The 14,873-nt window shown below is 43.6% G+C and overlaps 1 protein-coding gene across 1 annotated transcript in view; it reads left to right on the top strand.

The window, feature by feature from the left end:
• lrrc4ba (leucine rich repeat containing 4Ba) overlaps positions 1–9,136 on the top strand; it is a 35,322-nt gene extending 26,186 nt beyond the window's left edge. The window contains exons 2-3 of the mRNA XM_061026693.1: positions 92–631; positions 3,860–9,136. Of these exons, the coding sequence (XP_060882676.1) occupies positions 386–631; positions 3,860–5,818 (2,205 nt within the window). The 5' untranslated portion in view covers positions 92–385 and the 3' untranslated portion in view covers positions 5,819–9,136. The remainder of the gene's footprint in view (positions 1–91; positions 632–3,859) is intronic.
• Positions 9,137–14,873: the final 5,737 nt, after the last annotated feature.

The following is a 14,873-nucleotide window of genomic DNA, read 5'->3' as shown; positions in this document are numbered from 1 at the left end:
TTGTTCTGTTCATTCTTTGTTGGTAAAAACACGGATGGCAGTCTGTGTTCTGTCTCTAATAACTCTCTCTCTCTCTTTTGTTCTTCCACAGTCACTCCTGGGTTCCTCTCACTTCCAAAAAAGCATCGCTCAAATCCCCAGACTGCTCGAGAGAAAAGGGGAATAACATCTGTTTATCTGCATATTTCTATGTTCAAGACACAAGAGGAGAAAACACAGAGATCGACGGAGGACACGAAACATCTCCGAGGATGCAGAATTAGAAAGAACAAATTGTCGCTGGAGGACCAAAGGGATTGGATAAACCTTTTTTCGCACATCCACCAGTGTGGAGTCAGATCACCTGTACCTCCGGATTAAAGAGCAGGGTCATGTCCCAGTTGCCATGCGCATCGCCACGCTGACCTGCCTCCCCGGCCCCTCCCCCTTCCTCTTTCTATTGGCCCAGCTGCTACTGCGGCTCCTCCTCCCTGGGCCGGAGTTGGTGGGAGCCGCCTCCTCCTGCCCCTCCCACTGCACCTGCTCCAACCAGGCCAGTCGAGTCATCTGCACCCGGCAGAGCCTGGATGACGTGCCGGAGAGCATCTCTGTGAACACTCGATACCTCAACCTGCAGGAGAACTCCATACAGGTAAATGTTTGCTCGCCAGGTCACATCTTGTTAGGGTTGATTGTGTTTTGCTTCAGGAGTCTTGAATAAGAATATAAACACCTGCCAAATGTAATTAGAAAGATGAGTACAATGGAGTATAAACTTATTTATCCCTACCCCTTGTCTACTACAGTCCACATAGAGGCCAGACTGGGGGAAAAAACAGGCAGACAATTTATGATTCCTACATCGGAAACCCGTAGCCTATTTATTTTTGTGATAATAAGTGTGATTTATTGATGGAGGTTTTTTTTTTTACATTTTACTTATTTTTATTTTTTTGGGGGGCATTTTCTGCCTTTATTGGAGAGACAGGACAGGGGATAGAGTTGGATATCAGGGAGAGAGAGATTGGGGTATGACATGCAGGAAAGGAGCCAGAAGTTGGATTTGAACCTGGGCCGCCCGCTTGGAGGACTATAGCCTCCATACATGGGGCTCGCGCACAAACCACTGCGCCACCAGCGCCCCAGGAGTTTTTTTTTTTTTTACATTTTAAACATGTCTGCTTCTCACCATGTCTTTTCAGCATAAAGCCTTTTGACACATCTGATTACAGCTATTGATCCATAACGTTACTGATCATGAAGTCATTGATTGGGGAGAAAAAGCAACCTCAAGGAAAAAACACTTTTTAACACAGATAAATGCAATACAGAGACATTCACATATATGTGTCTTAAACACTTGTGCAGTTGCATAACCAGTTGGAACAATTGTTTTGGCAGCTAGTTGTGGATGTGAGGATTAACTTGTTGATACAGGTTTTCTCTTTAAAAACTTGAGTTCTTACAAAGACAGTATCGTAAACAGCAATAGAAAAAAGGCACTTAAGCCTCTCCTGCACTGAGGGAATATTTTATGAATTGAAAGCAAGGCATATTTCCATGACACCATGCTGCCTTTTGTATGCATTACCAATTTATCTAGAGTCCCCAGACATCGTTTTGTGGCTTTACAGCTGCGAGGGAAGATCATTTAACCACAAACCATCGATACAAAGCACATGAATCTCCACATTTATAAACAGAGTGGGTTGATTTTACTCTTTGCAGCAGCATTTGAGGTAATTGGATCCTTCCTCGCGTTGCTGACAGCGCTTTGTTCTTTTGTGATTTTAAATTCATTTCCACTACATCTTATCTCCTCTAATGGAAACCAACAAATATCCAAAAACATTGTTAGAATTGTCCAGTGCATCCGTCCTCAGAAAAAAAAAACACCATCTTATTCAACATTACGTGATGTTCACGTCTTAACGTTAATTTGAATTGGAACGTTTAAAGAGAATCAGTTCAAATAAATACATTTAAATAAATAATGATGAAAATATTGGTCCCGTTTCATTTTTAGCCTACAAATTCTGATTCATTTTGTGTATCCTGCAGCCCCATTTGAAATGATTAAAAATCTAAAAATGTTTTAACACCTGAAGGCATCCTAGATTCTGTGGCTTATTTTTCCCTTCACTGAGTACCCTGAGAGTAAAGCCTTGACAGCTCCCACCCCCTCTTAACATGCCCCCCCCTTCCCCACCGCTCCTGCTCTACATACAGAAGAGGCAATGGCCTGACTCCAGGAGTCTCTGTGAGTCGCGCAGGGAGTGGAGGGGTTTTAGCCAAACGCTTCTCAAACAGTCCGAGATTCAAAGACAGTTTAGTTGTGCGTGTGTCTTCAACTTTTCGCCAAATGATGTCCAGTTAGACACTAGTGGGCGCTGTCCAGGTCCTGTGGCAGTCATATTTTTCAGACCAATGTCCCCCTGCAGGAAATAAACAACAACCTCAATTAAAGTTTTTCATTTCAAAAATGTATTTTAAAAAAAGTGACACACAGACTATTAAGACAGTTTGATGGATAGATTTGAGTAGTGTCACAGATCCTTCCTCTGTGGTGTTCCTCAGTGTTAACAGAACAACACTGATTTCCTGTTTATTGCCAAGGAAATATGAAGTGTCTGTAGAAAGACCCCTGAGTCTAATTAAAAAACAAAGAAAAATGTCCTTCAGTCTGGAGAAAGTGCTTAAATGTGATCGGCAGTAGGTTAATGATAGAGCTTAGACGTAACATAAAGCCATGTTTTAACACCTGCTTGATGAACATAAGCACTGAGCAACAGATTAAATTGGATGATTTTTTAGCCATTTCCCCCCCCCCTCAGTACCCCATAATTTGTGTTTTTCATTGTTGCCATTCTTGTTAAGTGAGATGGATGGACTTTTCAGAATCCTATTTTTTTTTTGTCACTATTTATAAAGCTTGATTTATTTGTCTGTAAAACTAAAATGGAGGAAAAGGAAATGTCATCACTACCGGAGTGATTAAGGACTTCTGGGCAATAATGTCTTTGTCTGTTATCCTGGTCGTTCTTTACACTTTGAACAAGTACCTACATATGCAGATGAATGTATAGAGATTAATTTAAAGTGTATTCATTGTTAGAGCAGATAGCAAATGGGTCCTGGGATTACATTTAGCCAATGCATTCTAACTCTGGATTGGGTAATGAGTCAATACTAACATATGCTACTGCTAAAAAACAGACTATTTCCACCACCAAAATATCTCTCGCCTACTGATTCTACATTAATATGCAGATATCTCTTAAAAAGATAGTGAAAGTATAACTCCATGTCATGGAAGTAACAACGCAGCTTGAGGGTTGGGGGGTGGGGGGGTCTTTGTAGCCAAAATGAGGTTGGGAGTCACATGTTAACTGGCTTGTTGTCAGCAGTCAGAAGGAGTCCGTCTGCAAAGCTAATCTTCCCCTGCAGACAGCAGCACTAGTCAATGGAGTGGAAGGGTCAGCTGTTTCCATTATTAGCAGAGCAATGAATCATTTATATTTGTGTGGTTTGTTTGTTTAATTATGCATTCAGCCATATCCATGTCTGTCTTTGAATCATTCATTGACAATGTTTTTCTTTTTTTTTCTAACTTTCTTTAAATGGTTGTGAAATGTTTTGCTCATCCAAACCATCTCCAAATCGAAATAAATAATGATTCAGCATTAGTGTTGCATATATGTAAATGAATCTGTCTTCCATTAAGTCAAAAATCTTACAAAAGTCTTACACTGCATGTTACTTAAACACAGTCTTAAACACAATTGATTTCCTCCTTTTAACCTTATCCAAAACCTTCCATTGTCAAATGTTATCACATTAAAACCTAAATGTCTAACTCTATTGTTATCTGTCTCTCCAGGTAATCAAGTCAGACACTTTCAAGCACTTGAGGCACCTTGAGATCCTCCAGCTCTCCAAGAATCAGATCCGTCAGATTGAAGTCGGAGCATTCAATGGCCTCCCCAACCTCAACACACTGGAGCTTTTTGACAACCGCCTCACACTGGTGCCATCACATGCCTTTGAGTACCTCAGCAAACTGCGGGAGCTGTGGCTGCGCAACAACCCCATTGAGACTCTGCCGGGCTATGCCTTCCACCGAGTGCCCTCGCTACGTCGCCTGGACCTGGGTGAGCTCAAGAAGTTGGATTTCATCTCTGATGCAGCCTTTGTTGGCCTCATCAATCTACGATACCTGAACCTTGGCATGTGTGGGCTGAAGGACATTCCCAAACTGACAGCCCTTGTGCGTTTGGAGGAGCTGGAGTTGTCAGGAAACAGGCTGGAGATCATACGGCCTGGCTCCTTCCAAGGCTTGGTGTCTCTCCGTAAACTGTGGCTCATGCACTCACAGGTGTCTGTCATTGAGCGTAATGCCTTTGATGACCTGAAAAACCTAGAAGAGCTCAACCTGTCACATAACTCTCTGCACTCGTTGCCCCATGACCTCTTCACACCTCTGCACCAGCTGGAGAGGGTCCACCTCAATCACAACCCATGGATCTGCAACTGTGATGTGCTTTGGCTTAGCTGGTGGTTGAAGGAGACGGTGCCGAGCAACACCACCTGCTGTGCCCGCTGCCATGCTCCGCCAGTCTTAAAGGGTAAATACATTGGAGAGCTTGACCAGAGCCACTTTACGTGTTACGCGCCTGTCATTGTGGAGCCACCTACAGATCTCAATGTCACTGAGGGTATGGCCGCTGAGCTCAAGTGTCGTACAAGCACCTCTACAACATCGGTCAACTGGATCACTCCTAACGGAACCCTAATGACCCATGGATCTTACCGGGTTCGGATATCTGTCCTGCATGACGGCACGCTCAACTTCACAAATGTCACTCTACGTGACACGGGCCAGTACACGTGCATGGTGACCAATGCTGCTGGCAACACAACGGCAACCGCTGTCCTCAATGTCACTGCTGCTGATGCAAGTGTCAACTACACCTACTTCACAACTGTCACTGTGGAAACAGTGGAGACCCCAGGAGAAGAGGAGTCCGCACTGGTAGCCATCAATGAGACCTTCATTCGTGTTCACCCTGGTCCAACTCCCTCGGGCCACCTGTGGCCGGAACATGTTTCTACCACAGCGTCCTCTCTGTCAGCCGGCTGGTCCTCATCCTCTCCTCGGGCCACCAGACCCACCTTCACTGTGCCCATCACTGAACCAGGCTTCTCAGGCCTGGATGATGTGATGAAAACCACCAAGATCATCATCGGCTGCTTCGTAGCCATTACCTTCATGGCAGCGGTGATGCTGGTGGTGTTCTATAAGTTGAGGAAGCAGCACCAGCTTCATAAGCACCATGGCCCTGCTCGAGCCATTGAGATCATTAATGTGGAGGATGAGCTCGGGGCTGGGGCCAGCGGTCGGGGCAGCGGCATCTCAGGAGGCTCCACCATGACCCAGACTGGAAACAGTGGATTAGGAGGGGGCCAGAGTCTGAGGCTGCACCATCCGGAGATAGTCAACTTGCCAAACCTGGCGCGATCGGAGCACCTCAACCACTACTACAAAACCCATCACTTTAACAACAACATGATGGGCCTGGGCATCGGCACAGGCTCTGGTGTGGGCCTCAACAATAACAACAACCCCTCACCTTGCTCTCAGAACACGTCCATATCCTGCTCCCAGATTCCAACCTCTACCAGTGGAGGAGGATCCACAGGTGGCACCCTGCCCTCCCCTGTGCCCCTGCCCCAGTTGGGCCTCCACAGTTCTCTCAAAGGCCTTATGGGGAAAAGCCAGAACGAGCCCCTGCTTTTTAAGAGTGGCTCCAAGGAAAATGTGCAAGAGACTCAAATTTAAGTAAATTGAGAGTGGAATAAGAATTAAATATGCTTAATAGAGACAGTGAGACAGAAAAGAACCTGTGAGACCGGGTAAACAGGACTGATTGTAGCCTACTGTCCTCGAGGACAGATTCCAGAAAAGATTATATTTCACAAAGTCCCTGCTTTACATTGTCAGTCTGTTGACAGCAAGAAGCAGATAGTAAGACAGAAGGAGACAGAGTACAATATCATATCAGCACTAGTCCCAACAGTAGCGTTTGCACATGCTTTTAAACTCAATCAGAAACAAACATATAAGATATACATGCCAAACATTTTGAATCAATTAGTCGCCTGTTAACCCTACAGTAGTCTTTGCCAAAGCTGAAACCAACTCTTTTCATTTGCCTACACAATCACAGTCGAATGCTATAAATAAAACATGAGTAATGCGCCTCTTTAGGTTGAATAGAGAATAATTCATATATCAAGACACATTCAATTTATATATTTGAAGAGCGACATCACATTGGCCATTGAACATGTTGTCGTATTAGTGTTTGGCAGAGACTCTTGATGACAAACAATTGTTTTGTTCCCAGGTTTCCAGGAAGCACTAACAGAAAGCAGAGAAAGCTAATTTAGAGCAGTGCAACGGTTCTATCCAGGACACACGTATCAGACTTTGCAGGGAGACAGAAAACAACACAAAAATATTTTTGTTCCAGAGTAGTTTCACTCTTAATTTCTCACCTTTTTTCCCCTTTTACACCTGACTGGCTACTGTCTTCTTTGAATGAGGACAAGTGGTTTATCGTGGGGAAATTGAACACAGGTAATTCCCATGGCATAAAGGACAACGAGAGATATAAAACAGACTGAAAGTACATATTATATATACCGTAAATATATTTTCATTCAAAGAAATTAATTATAAAGAATCTTTATCAAGCTTGAGACTTAAAACTACAAAGTCTGAAGAATAGTTCAAAAAAAAAGAAAAAAAAAAGAAGATACACAAAGTTGTTGTAGTGAACCTCCCTTATGACTTTTCCGAACTTGGAACAAGATGGCCGCTCTGACTGTGCTGCATAAGAACACGTGTGGGAGAGCGGCATCCGTTGAGAGGGAGCTAAAACAACAACTTGGCAATGTGTTTGAGTGAATTTTTTTGGGTCTTGACTTTTTTGTAGCCACACGAAAGTGTTTCCCTCTCTCCTGTCTCGTTCACACAAACAGGGTCATTGCAGAAGGGAAATCTTTACACTCTGCTGCGGAAAATATGAAATAAGACTACAGCTCTTCATCATTTGGTATACAGCATAGCTAGAGTATGAATAATAATAATCATAATGGTAATAATGATAACAGGCGTTAGCTTTATTTGTCATAATGGCCATTTAATAATGAACAATGTGTTACAATATTTTGCTGTATTATTACTATTACTAAAAATGTCACACATGCTAGCATGCTCGCTAGACTTTCTAGATCCAGTTCCAACTTAAATGATCCTTTAAAATGAAGATATGACATATTATTGGTATTATGTTATCATTGTTATCATTGACATGACTATTATTATTACTACTTGTGCCTATAGATAGCTGAGAATACATATTTTTTCATTTGTATATGACACTGAAGTTGTTAAGTGACTGATCCAGTTGGACTCCGGCTAACAATTAGCACTGGGGCGGACTCAGCGTGCCACTAAGTGAACTCCACATGCATCCGCAGGAAATAACCTGGCCCTCAAAAATGGCTTCCTCATTCCAGCCCTCACTGACTCATCTGCTCTGGTGTCCTGAGCAGGCAAGGACCCCTCATGTTATCACACAGTTAAGACTGGACATGAACCCTTTGACGAGGACTGCTCCTTTGCAGGGGATTATTTCACAACTGTATCTCAGTGTTATCGTGTATGAGTGGATTTCATGGCAACAGGGCGCTAAATGGACGACAGGCACTGACGAGCATTTTTAAAGGTAAGCAGAGCTCGTTCAGTGAAGCAGAAGGTAACATACAGTGCAGTATACAGTGGTGGGTGAATTTTTTCTAAAGATAAAGGACAATTAAATGAAAAAAAATATAGAAGCTTATAGATCTCTTTTAAAAAAAAATACAAAATTATTATGATAAGTGTTTTTCATTTTGGGTTTTTATCAAGTTTGATTATTTTCTGTTTTTTTAAATCAAGTGTTATCTTTATTGTAATATTGTTATTATAATTAGCTAATTACACTGGTTATAATTCTGAGAGATGTTCTGTTAGCAGAGGTCACTTTGAAAATTAAAAAAACCTGGCACATACAATGGCAGTGGAAGTCTGTGAAATCTGGTGGCTATTTTTTTTTTGTTTTCTTGTTATGATTTTAATTGTAGTATCATTGTTTGTATCCCTTTGGCTCTGCTTGAGATGAGACCTTGCGAATGTGAAATGGTCAGCACTTTTTTTTTTTCTTCTTCTTCTGCACAGAGGGACAGGAAAGGCCCTGCTCTGGTTTACAAGCTCACTCACACTCGCTTAGTGCTCTCCTGAATGTCATCGCCATCTCAGTTTTCAGAGTGCGGTTGCGCAATATCAACACCTCGTTGCCATGACTACACACTCAGACAAAATGCACCAAACGGCGGCAACATCAGCAACTTGTACAGCACCTCTCCGCCACTTGTCAGTCTCGTTTCATTAAGGGTGCCATATCTGGAAGAGCTTGCCACTGTTCCTTCAATGGTAGCAAATCAGCCTTAGCATTGTACCCATGTCCTTGCATATATGTCCCCCCCCCCCACTCCATCCCCCCCTCCCCCCCTCAGCCCTCTGCATCCTGCCATCAGGTTTCCCTGGTAACTGTTGCCGCTGCGACAGGCCTTATAACAGGGTCTTGATTTTGAATGCTAAACAGATAAAAGCAGACGCTATAGAATCTCATCCTCTGGCATCCATTGCTCAGACTTGTTCCTAATATCTTGTTAATGTTTGTGATTTGTTTACACCTGCATCTATATTTCTCACACCCCTGTCAGTGCGTCATGCGGTTTACATGCAATCATCCCCTATGTGTTTCATTTGCATAGGCCTCACACCATTTCTAAACGCATTTATGCACCCTACACTTGTGATTAACACTCATTCCCTGCACCAGTCATTAACATATTCCTTCCCCAGCACAAGCGATCCATATTCTCCTCACAAGTTATTTACATATTCATCTGCCTCTGTGTGTGCAAATAACAGAGACATTATCATGTGGGCATGCTCCTGGGTATGAGTGTGTGTTTCTGTGTCAGGTTTGTGTGACTGAAAAGCAAGGACTGTTACAAAAGCTATTTAGCCCTAATTCCTCCCCCCCCCCAAAAAAAAGTGCGTGCCCTGCATATCGCCTGCAGATGATCACTTTGGGAAAAGCTTCATGTGTTGCCCTTATAGCTGGTGTGAAGTGGCACAAACCAGAGGGGATGTTATTGAGGCTCGCTGTTAGAGAGCGCAGCGGTTGAGCCGGAGACACAAAGTCACAGTGCTGCAGTGTCTGAGTCACAGAGAGCCGAACACACTCCCAACACTCTAATGGAAATACTGTTTTTACTGTGCAGGAAGGGACCCTCTTGCTCAACCATTCAGGGAATAGGTGAAGAACAACACAATGTGTGTGTGAGTGTGTGTGCGTGTGTGTGCGTGTGTGTGTGTGCGCGTGTGTGTGTGTGCGCAGAGCTGGATAATAAAAAGCCTGTTGTACTGTTGTGTAAGGCAGAGAAATCAGGACATGTGAAGTGGTACGCTGTTTGTGGCTAAAGATGTTACACCATTATTGATGCAATGCCCGTGTATGTGTGTGTGTGTGTGTGTGTGTGTGTGTGTGTACATATGTGTGTGTGTGTGCATATGTGTGTGCGTGCATAATGTGTGTGTGTGTGTGTGTGTGTGTGTGTGTGTGTGTGTATGTTCAGGTGGGCTATCGCTCTTTAGGTTGTGTAAGGAGTGGAAAAAGGAGGAGGGGATGGTCAGACCTCCATTTTAAATCCCCCAGTTCAAACTAAATCTGTCTGTCTCTCTCAGCTCTCAGCTCCAGGCTACTTTATGATCTTCTCACTGACACTTTTCTTTTTTTTTTTTGCTTAAGCAGCTCCAGCCTCCACTTTCTCTCTGTGTCTCTCTCTCTTCATATTTGGGTGATCCTGGAAAAAAAAAAAGTCTGTTCAGTCAGAAAAAACTCTAAACCGAACACTTGCTTCTCCTCTTCGACACCAAGTTAAGAATCAAGGGTCAAGTCTAGTTGCACGAAAGACTCCTGTCTTTAGCCAGAAGATAAGAGAAATTCTAATGATGCAGTGTGTACAGTACATGACAGCTTTCAAAAGTGTTTTGGTCCATCTGAACTCTTATCAAAAAGCTTTTTACAAATCATGCATTATGATGAAGTTATTTCCAAATCTTTTCAAAGGATTTATTGAAAATGAGGGTTAACATGTTAAAAGTGATGCGATTAAGGTCCGAAATGAACTCGTTCTTTTTTTATCGCATTAATCAGTTCAGCGTTTTGTCCCTTTTCGAAGCACCGTAGGTAAGCCATCACAGCGTCTCCATAGTGTCACAGTGATTGAAAAGTACGACAAGACTGCTCCTTGGATATCCACCATCAAACATTCGACTTTTTTTTTTATAGCTCCCTTTTAAAAAGTGAAGTGACAGTGATGTCGCTGCATGTGATATTATGAACATGAAAAACACCACTGTAGCCTGTTCAGATTTGTTCGGGCACAAATATTCCTTTTTCATTTTTGCTTGACTCATCCCTTGACCCGGACCGCCACCCACAGGGAACTTCCCAAAATGTTTCTAAAAGTAACTTAGTGAGTATGCAGCCTGTTTTTACATTGGGGATTCTGTCTCAGTGCCATAATGAAGCTGCGCAGTCACTTAGCCTTTGTATTTTGACATTGAACCCTGCAACGGCTTCATTTTGGAGTTCTGATGTGTTTGATCCATAGCATTATTAAAGCATGAGGTCCCGATCTCAAACAAACAACGCAGGCTTCCCATACAAAAACACTCAAACACACTAACCCTAACTCCATAACCCTAACCCAAACGTTTACAGAGTTGCTGTTTTGCCTCTGATGCGCTTCTGCTGCTAACTCTGATGCCCACCTTTATGCCTTCATGACAATAATGTAGACGGGCGAGGTGTAACAGTCGGGTTGTTTGGGCCTATCTCTGCTTTACACAACAGTAACACCTATGTTTGTATGGCTGAAGTGATTTTAAATTTGCATTTCCATCAATTATAAAGATAATTGCCTTGACAGGGATGTATCTTTAAGTCATATTGTTTAGCATATGGAAGATATCTATGTTACAGACTGAGATGTTTGTGTTGTGACAGAGAGTATCTTTGTGTCAGGCGGTGTCAGAAGCCATGGCTGAACTTGTGCCTGTCCCCGAGGGCAGTGTTGCAGGGGTGTTAACCTTGGAGCTACAAGCCAAGTGTGTGTTGCACACTGCTTAATTTCATGTCTGCCCTACCTCCGTTTAGAAATGGCCGTGAAAGACAGCTGAGCCCGATGCATTATTGATGCGCGCGGCGGATGATGCGTGTGCGAAGGCGCTGCTTCTAATTGTCTCTCCAATGCAGAGGCCAGAAGCATCAAACCACAAAGCAGAAACGAGCCAAAAGTTGCAGCTCATGACGGCTGCTGTGATTGTGAAGTGTTGCAGTGTTTTGTGTGCCACTGTGTCTCTGAGGACCCCCGACCCACCCCCCCCCCCCCCCCCCCCCCTGCATTAGCAGCGGTAGTAGCAGCATCCGGTCCTGTTGGCCGCTGCCGTGTGATTTTTGGCAGTCAAGGGGCTGGATTTGTCACCGTTCTGCAGGTCCAAGGGTCGATTTGATGGCACCAGTTGTTTTCTATGCCACCGTCGTATTGTTCAGTCACGTTATGAGAGAATGGCGAGTTCTTTCTTTGTGTGTGTGTGTTTCACTGCCATGTTGCTTCTGCTGTTCGAGATGTGATCTGTGCGGACATTTTTCTGTGTGTCATCACTGTGAAAGCCCTGCCTTGAAGCTGATCATTAAACTTCACATACACATGCACATGTGAAATCACACACACACACACACACTGACTGACCGGTGATTGACTGTTTGAGGAGGGGCTTTCTTTAACAATTTGAGTGCAGTGGAGGTTAATACAAACCCTTTAACGGTTTCCTGTGCGTTTGCTTTATATCCTGTGAAGGTGTCCTTAATTTGCGAACGGCCTGGACATTAGCACATGTCTTACCTCCCTGTTGCCTTGGTTACCGTGTCGGCGGTCACAAGATGTCCGTTTCAGTTTGGCCTTGCCAGTGTTGAGCTGTGTGGAGCTGGACGGGGGGGGGGGCGGGGACTTGTCAGTGTGTGTGGGCCATGACGTGAGAGTGATGAGTTGTGTCTCAGCCCAGATGACTTATCTTGTGTGTGTCACTCAGCTGCGGGTCAGCAGGCCTGTGAGCTGCAGCCGAGAAAAATCCACACGCTCAGTGAAAATAGTAAAATGGACACGCTCACAGCCCGTGTAATTGTAAAGTAGCCGTTAATGGGAATAGTAAAGTCGGAGCGCTGCTTAACGGCGAGCTTCACATGAATGCTTTATAAAGGAGGATATCAGTGTCGTCATGTTAAAACCTTGCAGCTGCATTTTTGAGCGTCAGTGGAGTGATTACATTTTTCTATTTGCACTGTGAAAACTCCTCCGCGCTGGTGAAATTCTCCCACAGCTTCGTGGGGTGAAGTTCAAAAGAGATTCCTGGGGAAAAGCTTCTACTGACGACATGAATGAAAAGATTGGGCATTCTAACACAGATTTTGGGATTTAGACTCGTACTTCTGGAGTGGCTCCATGCCTCGGAGCAATGTGGAAACCCCCCCCCCCCCCCCCTCTGGTTCTGTGATGTGTGTGGACTCTTGGACTTGCACTCAAATGTAACTGTACCAAACCATTAAAGGAAGTGCTGACCCAGCAGCACTGCTCCTCTCATGGGGACACGCTCACTGTTAAGTTTCCAAATGCACACAGCAGCCGTGCGCCCAGATTTACTGTTTATGGACACCTTGGCTTGGCATCGTACGCTGCTGTGTGTGATGTTTGTTTGAAGCTGGGCGGAGGCCACGGGATACAGTTCCCTGCTTTGAAGTGTAAATTCAGGTCTGTTTGGAGCACCGTATGGAAGGCAGCGAGGAGATAGCGGCGGCCATATGGATATAAGCTGCGTGTGTGATAATAGAGCTGTCTAACCCACATCTATCTGCTGACGATGCAGTGAGTGTGGGAGAGCGCGAGGTCAAACCAAGAACTTGGCAAGGCTGGACAATAATACAAAGATGATATAAGTTTCTATATTTATCAGAATCAATACTACAACAATTGATAGTTTCATAATGCTTTCTGTCTGAGAAATAGCCTGATAAAAACAGAAGTGTGGAGAAACCAAAGCATCCACCAGTAAACTATAGAAACTTGCATGCCCTATAAAGATGTGAGTCACTAATTGTAAGTTTGCAGGCTTTATTTTGTAAATAAAGAATGAAAAAAAAAAGACTGTAAAAACACTTAATTAGAAGGAGTCACACTCAAAACCAGTCTCATGGATGCTTGTGTCAGATGACCACAGCTAGCATTAGCTTAGCTTGTTGCTAAGAGCTCAGCTTGTGTACGTTAGTGTTCGTTCAGTGTTCAGCCTCACAGGGTATAAAACAGGAGCAGAGATCAAAGGGATGTCTCATTTTCTCCATGACAGTAGACCTGTCCATTACTATCTTTAAAAAAAAATGAAATAAAGCAGCTTAATATTTAAAATGGCTGTCTCTCTGTCTCTCAGCTACAGCCAAGTCAGTGCTAACATTCCCTTAGCTGTTTGTTGGCGCTTGGGCTGTTTTTAGGTCAGGATTCCCTTCATGTTCATCATTCATTAAGATTTTACCGGTAGGCTAGCTGAATCTTCCACAGAGGTCTCCTCTTTTCCAGCATTAAAAATCTTGCTGATTAAAAGTTAAAAAAAAAACTAAAAAAAAAACTTGAATAAAGCAGTCTTAGTGTAAAAGTATTTCTCTATTGCTCTTCAGTGGACAGAGGTGAACTCAGGATGTGCAGTGAGTGGGCTGCTACTTGAGCGGCCTCTTCCTGTAATTACATTCATGTTACAATTGTTTTTGATGAACAATTTCCTATTCTTGAAGGATAAGTGGTGTTAATTCCACTTTCTTGTGAGCGTTCAAACTACATGGAGTTATAATTCCTTGTGTTGGTGTGTCCACATAGATTAAAAATGTCCTAAATTGATCTTGTTATCCACATTACTTTACTTTCAATCCTTCATGGAGAAGTTTTATTGCCCTGCTCTCAGGAGTTGTGTTATGAGAGTGAAAGCCAGAGCAGGAAGTCCAGCCTGACCCAAAAATAGAATCCCAAGCTGAGCTTAGAATCCAACCTGCAGCATCCTCAAAGTGAAATAGTTTTTTGTTTGTTTTAAACAGGAGGCAGTTTTTACTGCAGATATAGATTTTTCTTTACCTTTTTTTTTTTTTGTCTCTGCCAAGTGAGGCATGCTGTCTTTTCCTCACTGGTGCTGATTTATTTATCCAGCCCGATCCTTAATACCCTCATTCCATATCTGCTTCAATTCCTGCTCCCGTATGTGTGAAACCAACTGTCTATGTTCAATATTTTTAAACCTAAAAATGTGACATTCAGCGGAGCGCTACAGCAGCCTTCATGGGGCACATGGTCATGGCTTTGCAGCATTCACCAGGTTCACCCAGCGGTGGAGTCTCTGCGTCACCTCAGGGCCTCCCCCACCCCACTGCGCCCACCGGAAAGAATGACAAGGGAAGACGGAGGGAGACAGAAATAGAGAGAGAGAGACAGGGGAGATAGATTGAAAAGAGATGTGACGATGGCAGGAGGAATGAAAGATGACAATGAGAGGCATCCTGTCACTACATATCTTTGTAGGCTTTTAGTCCACATGTGTGTGCGACGTATCATACACACACAGGGGCCCCGGCTCAGTGCGCTATAGTGCATATTTGTGTAATATCTGCATGAGCAGC

This window comes from Labrus mixtus, chromosome 20, assembly GCF_963584025.1.
Source record: "Labrus mixtus chromosome 20, fLabMix1.1, whole genome shotgun sequence".
Lineage (NCBI taxonomy): Eukaryota > Metazoa > Chordata > Actinopteri > Labriformes > Labridae > Labrus > Labrus mixtus.
This window is presented reverse-complemented; position numbering and strand designations above follow the sequence as displayed.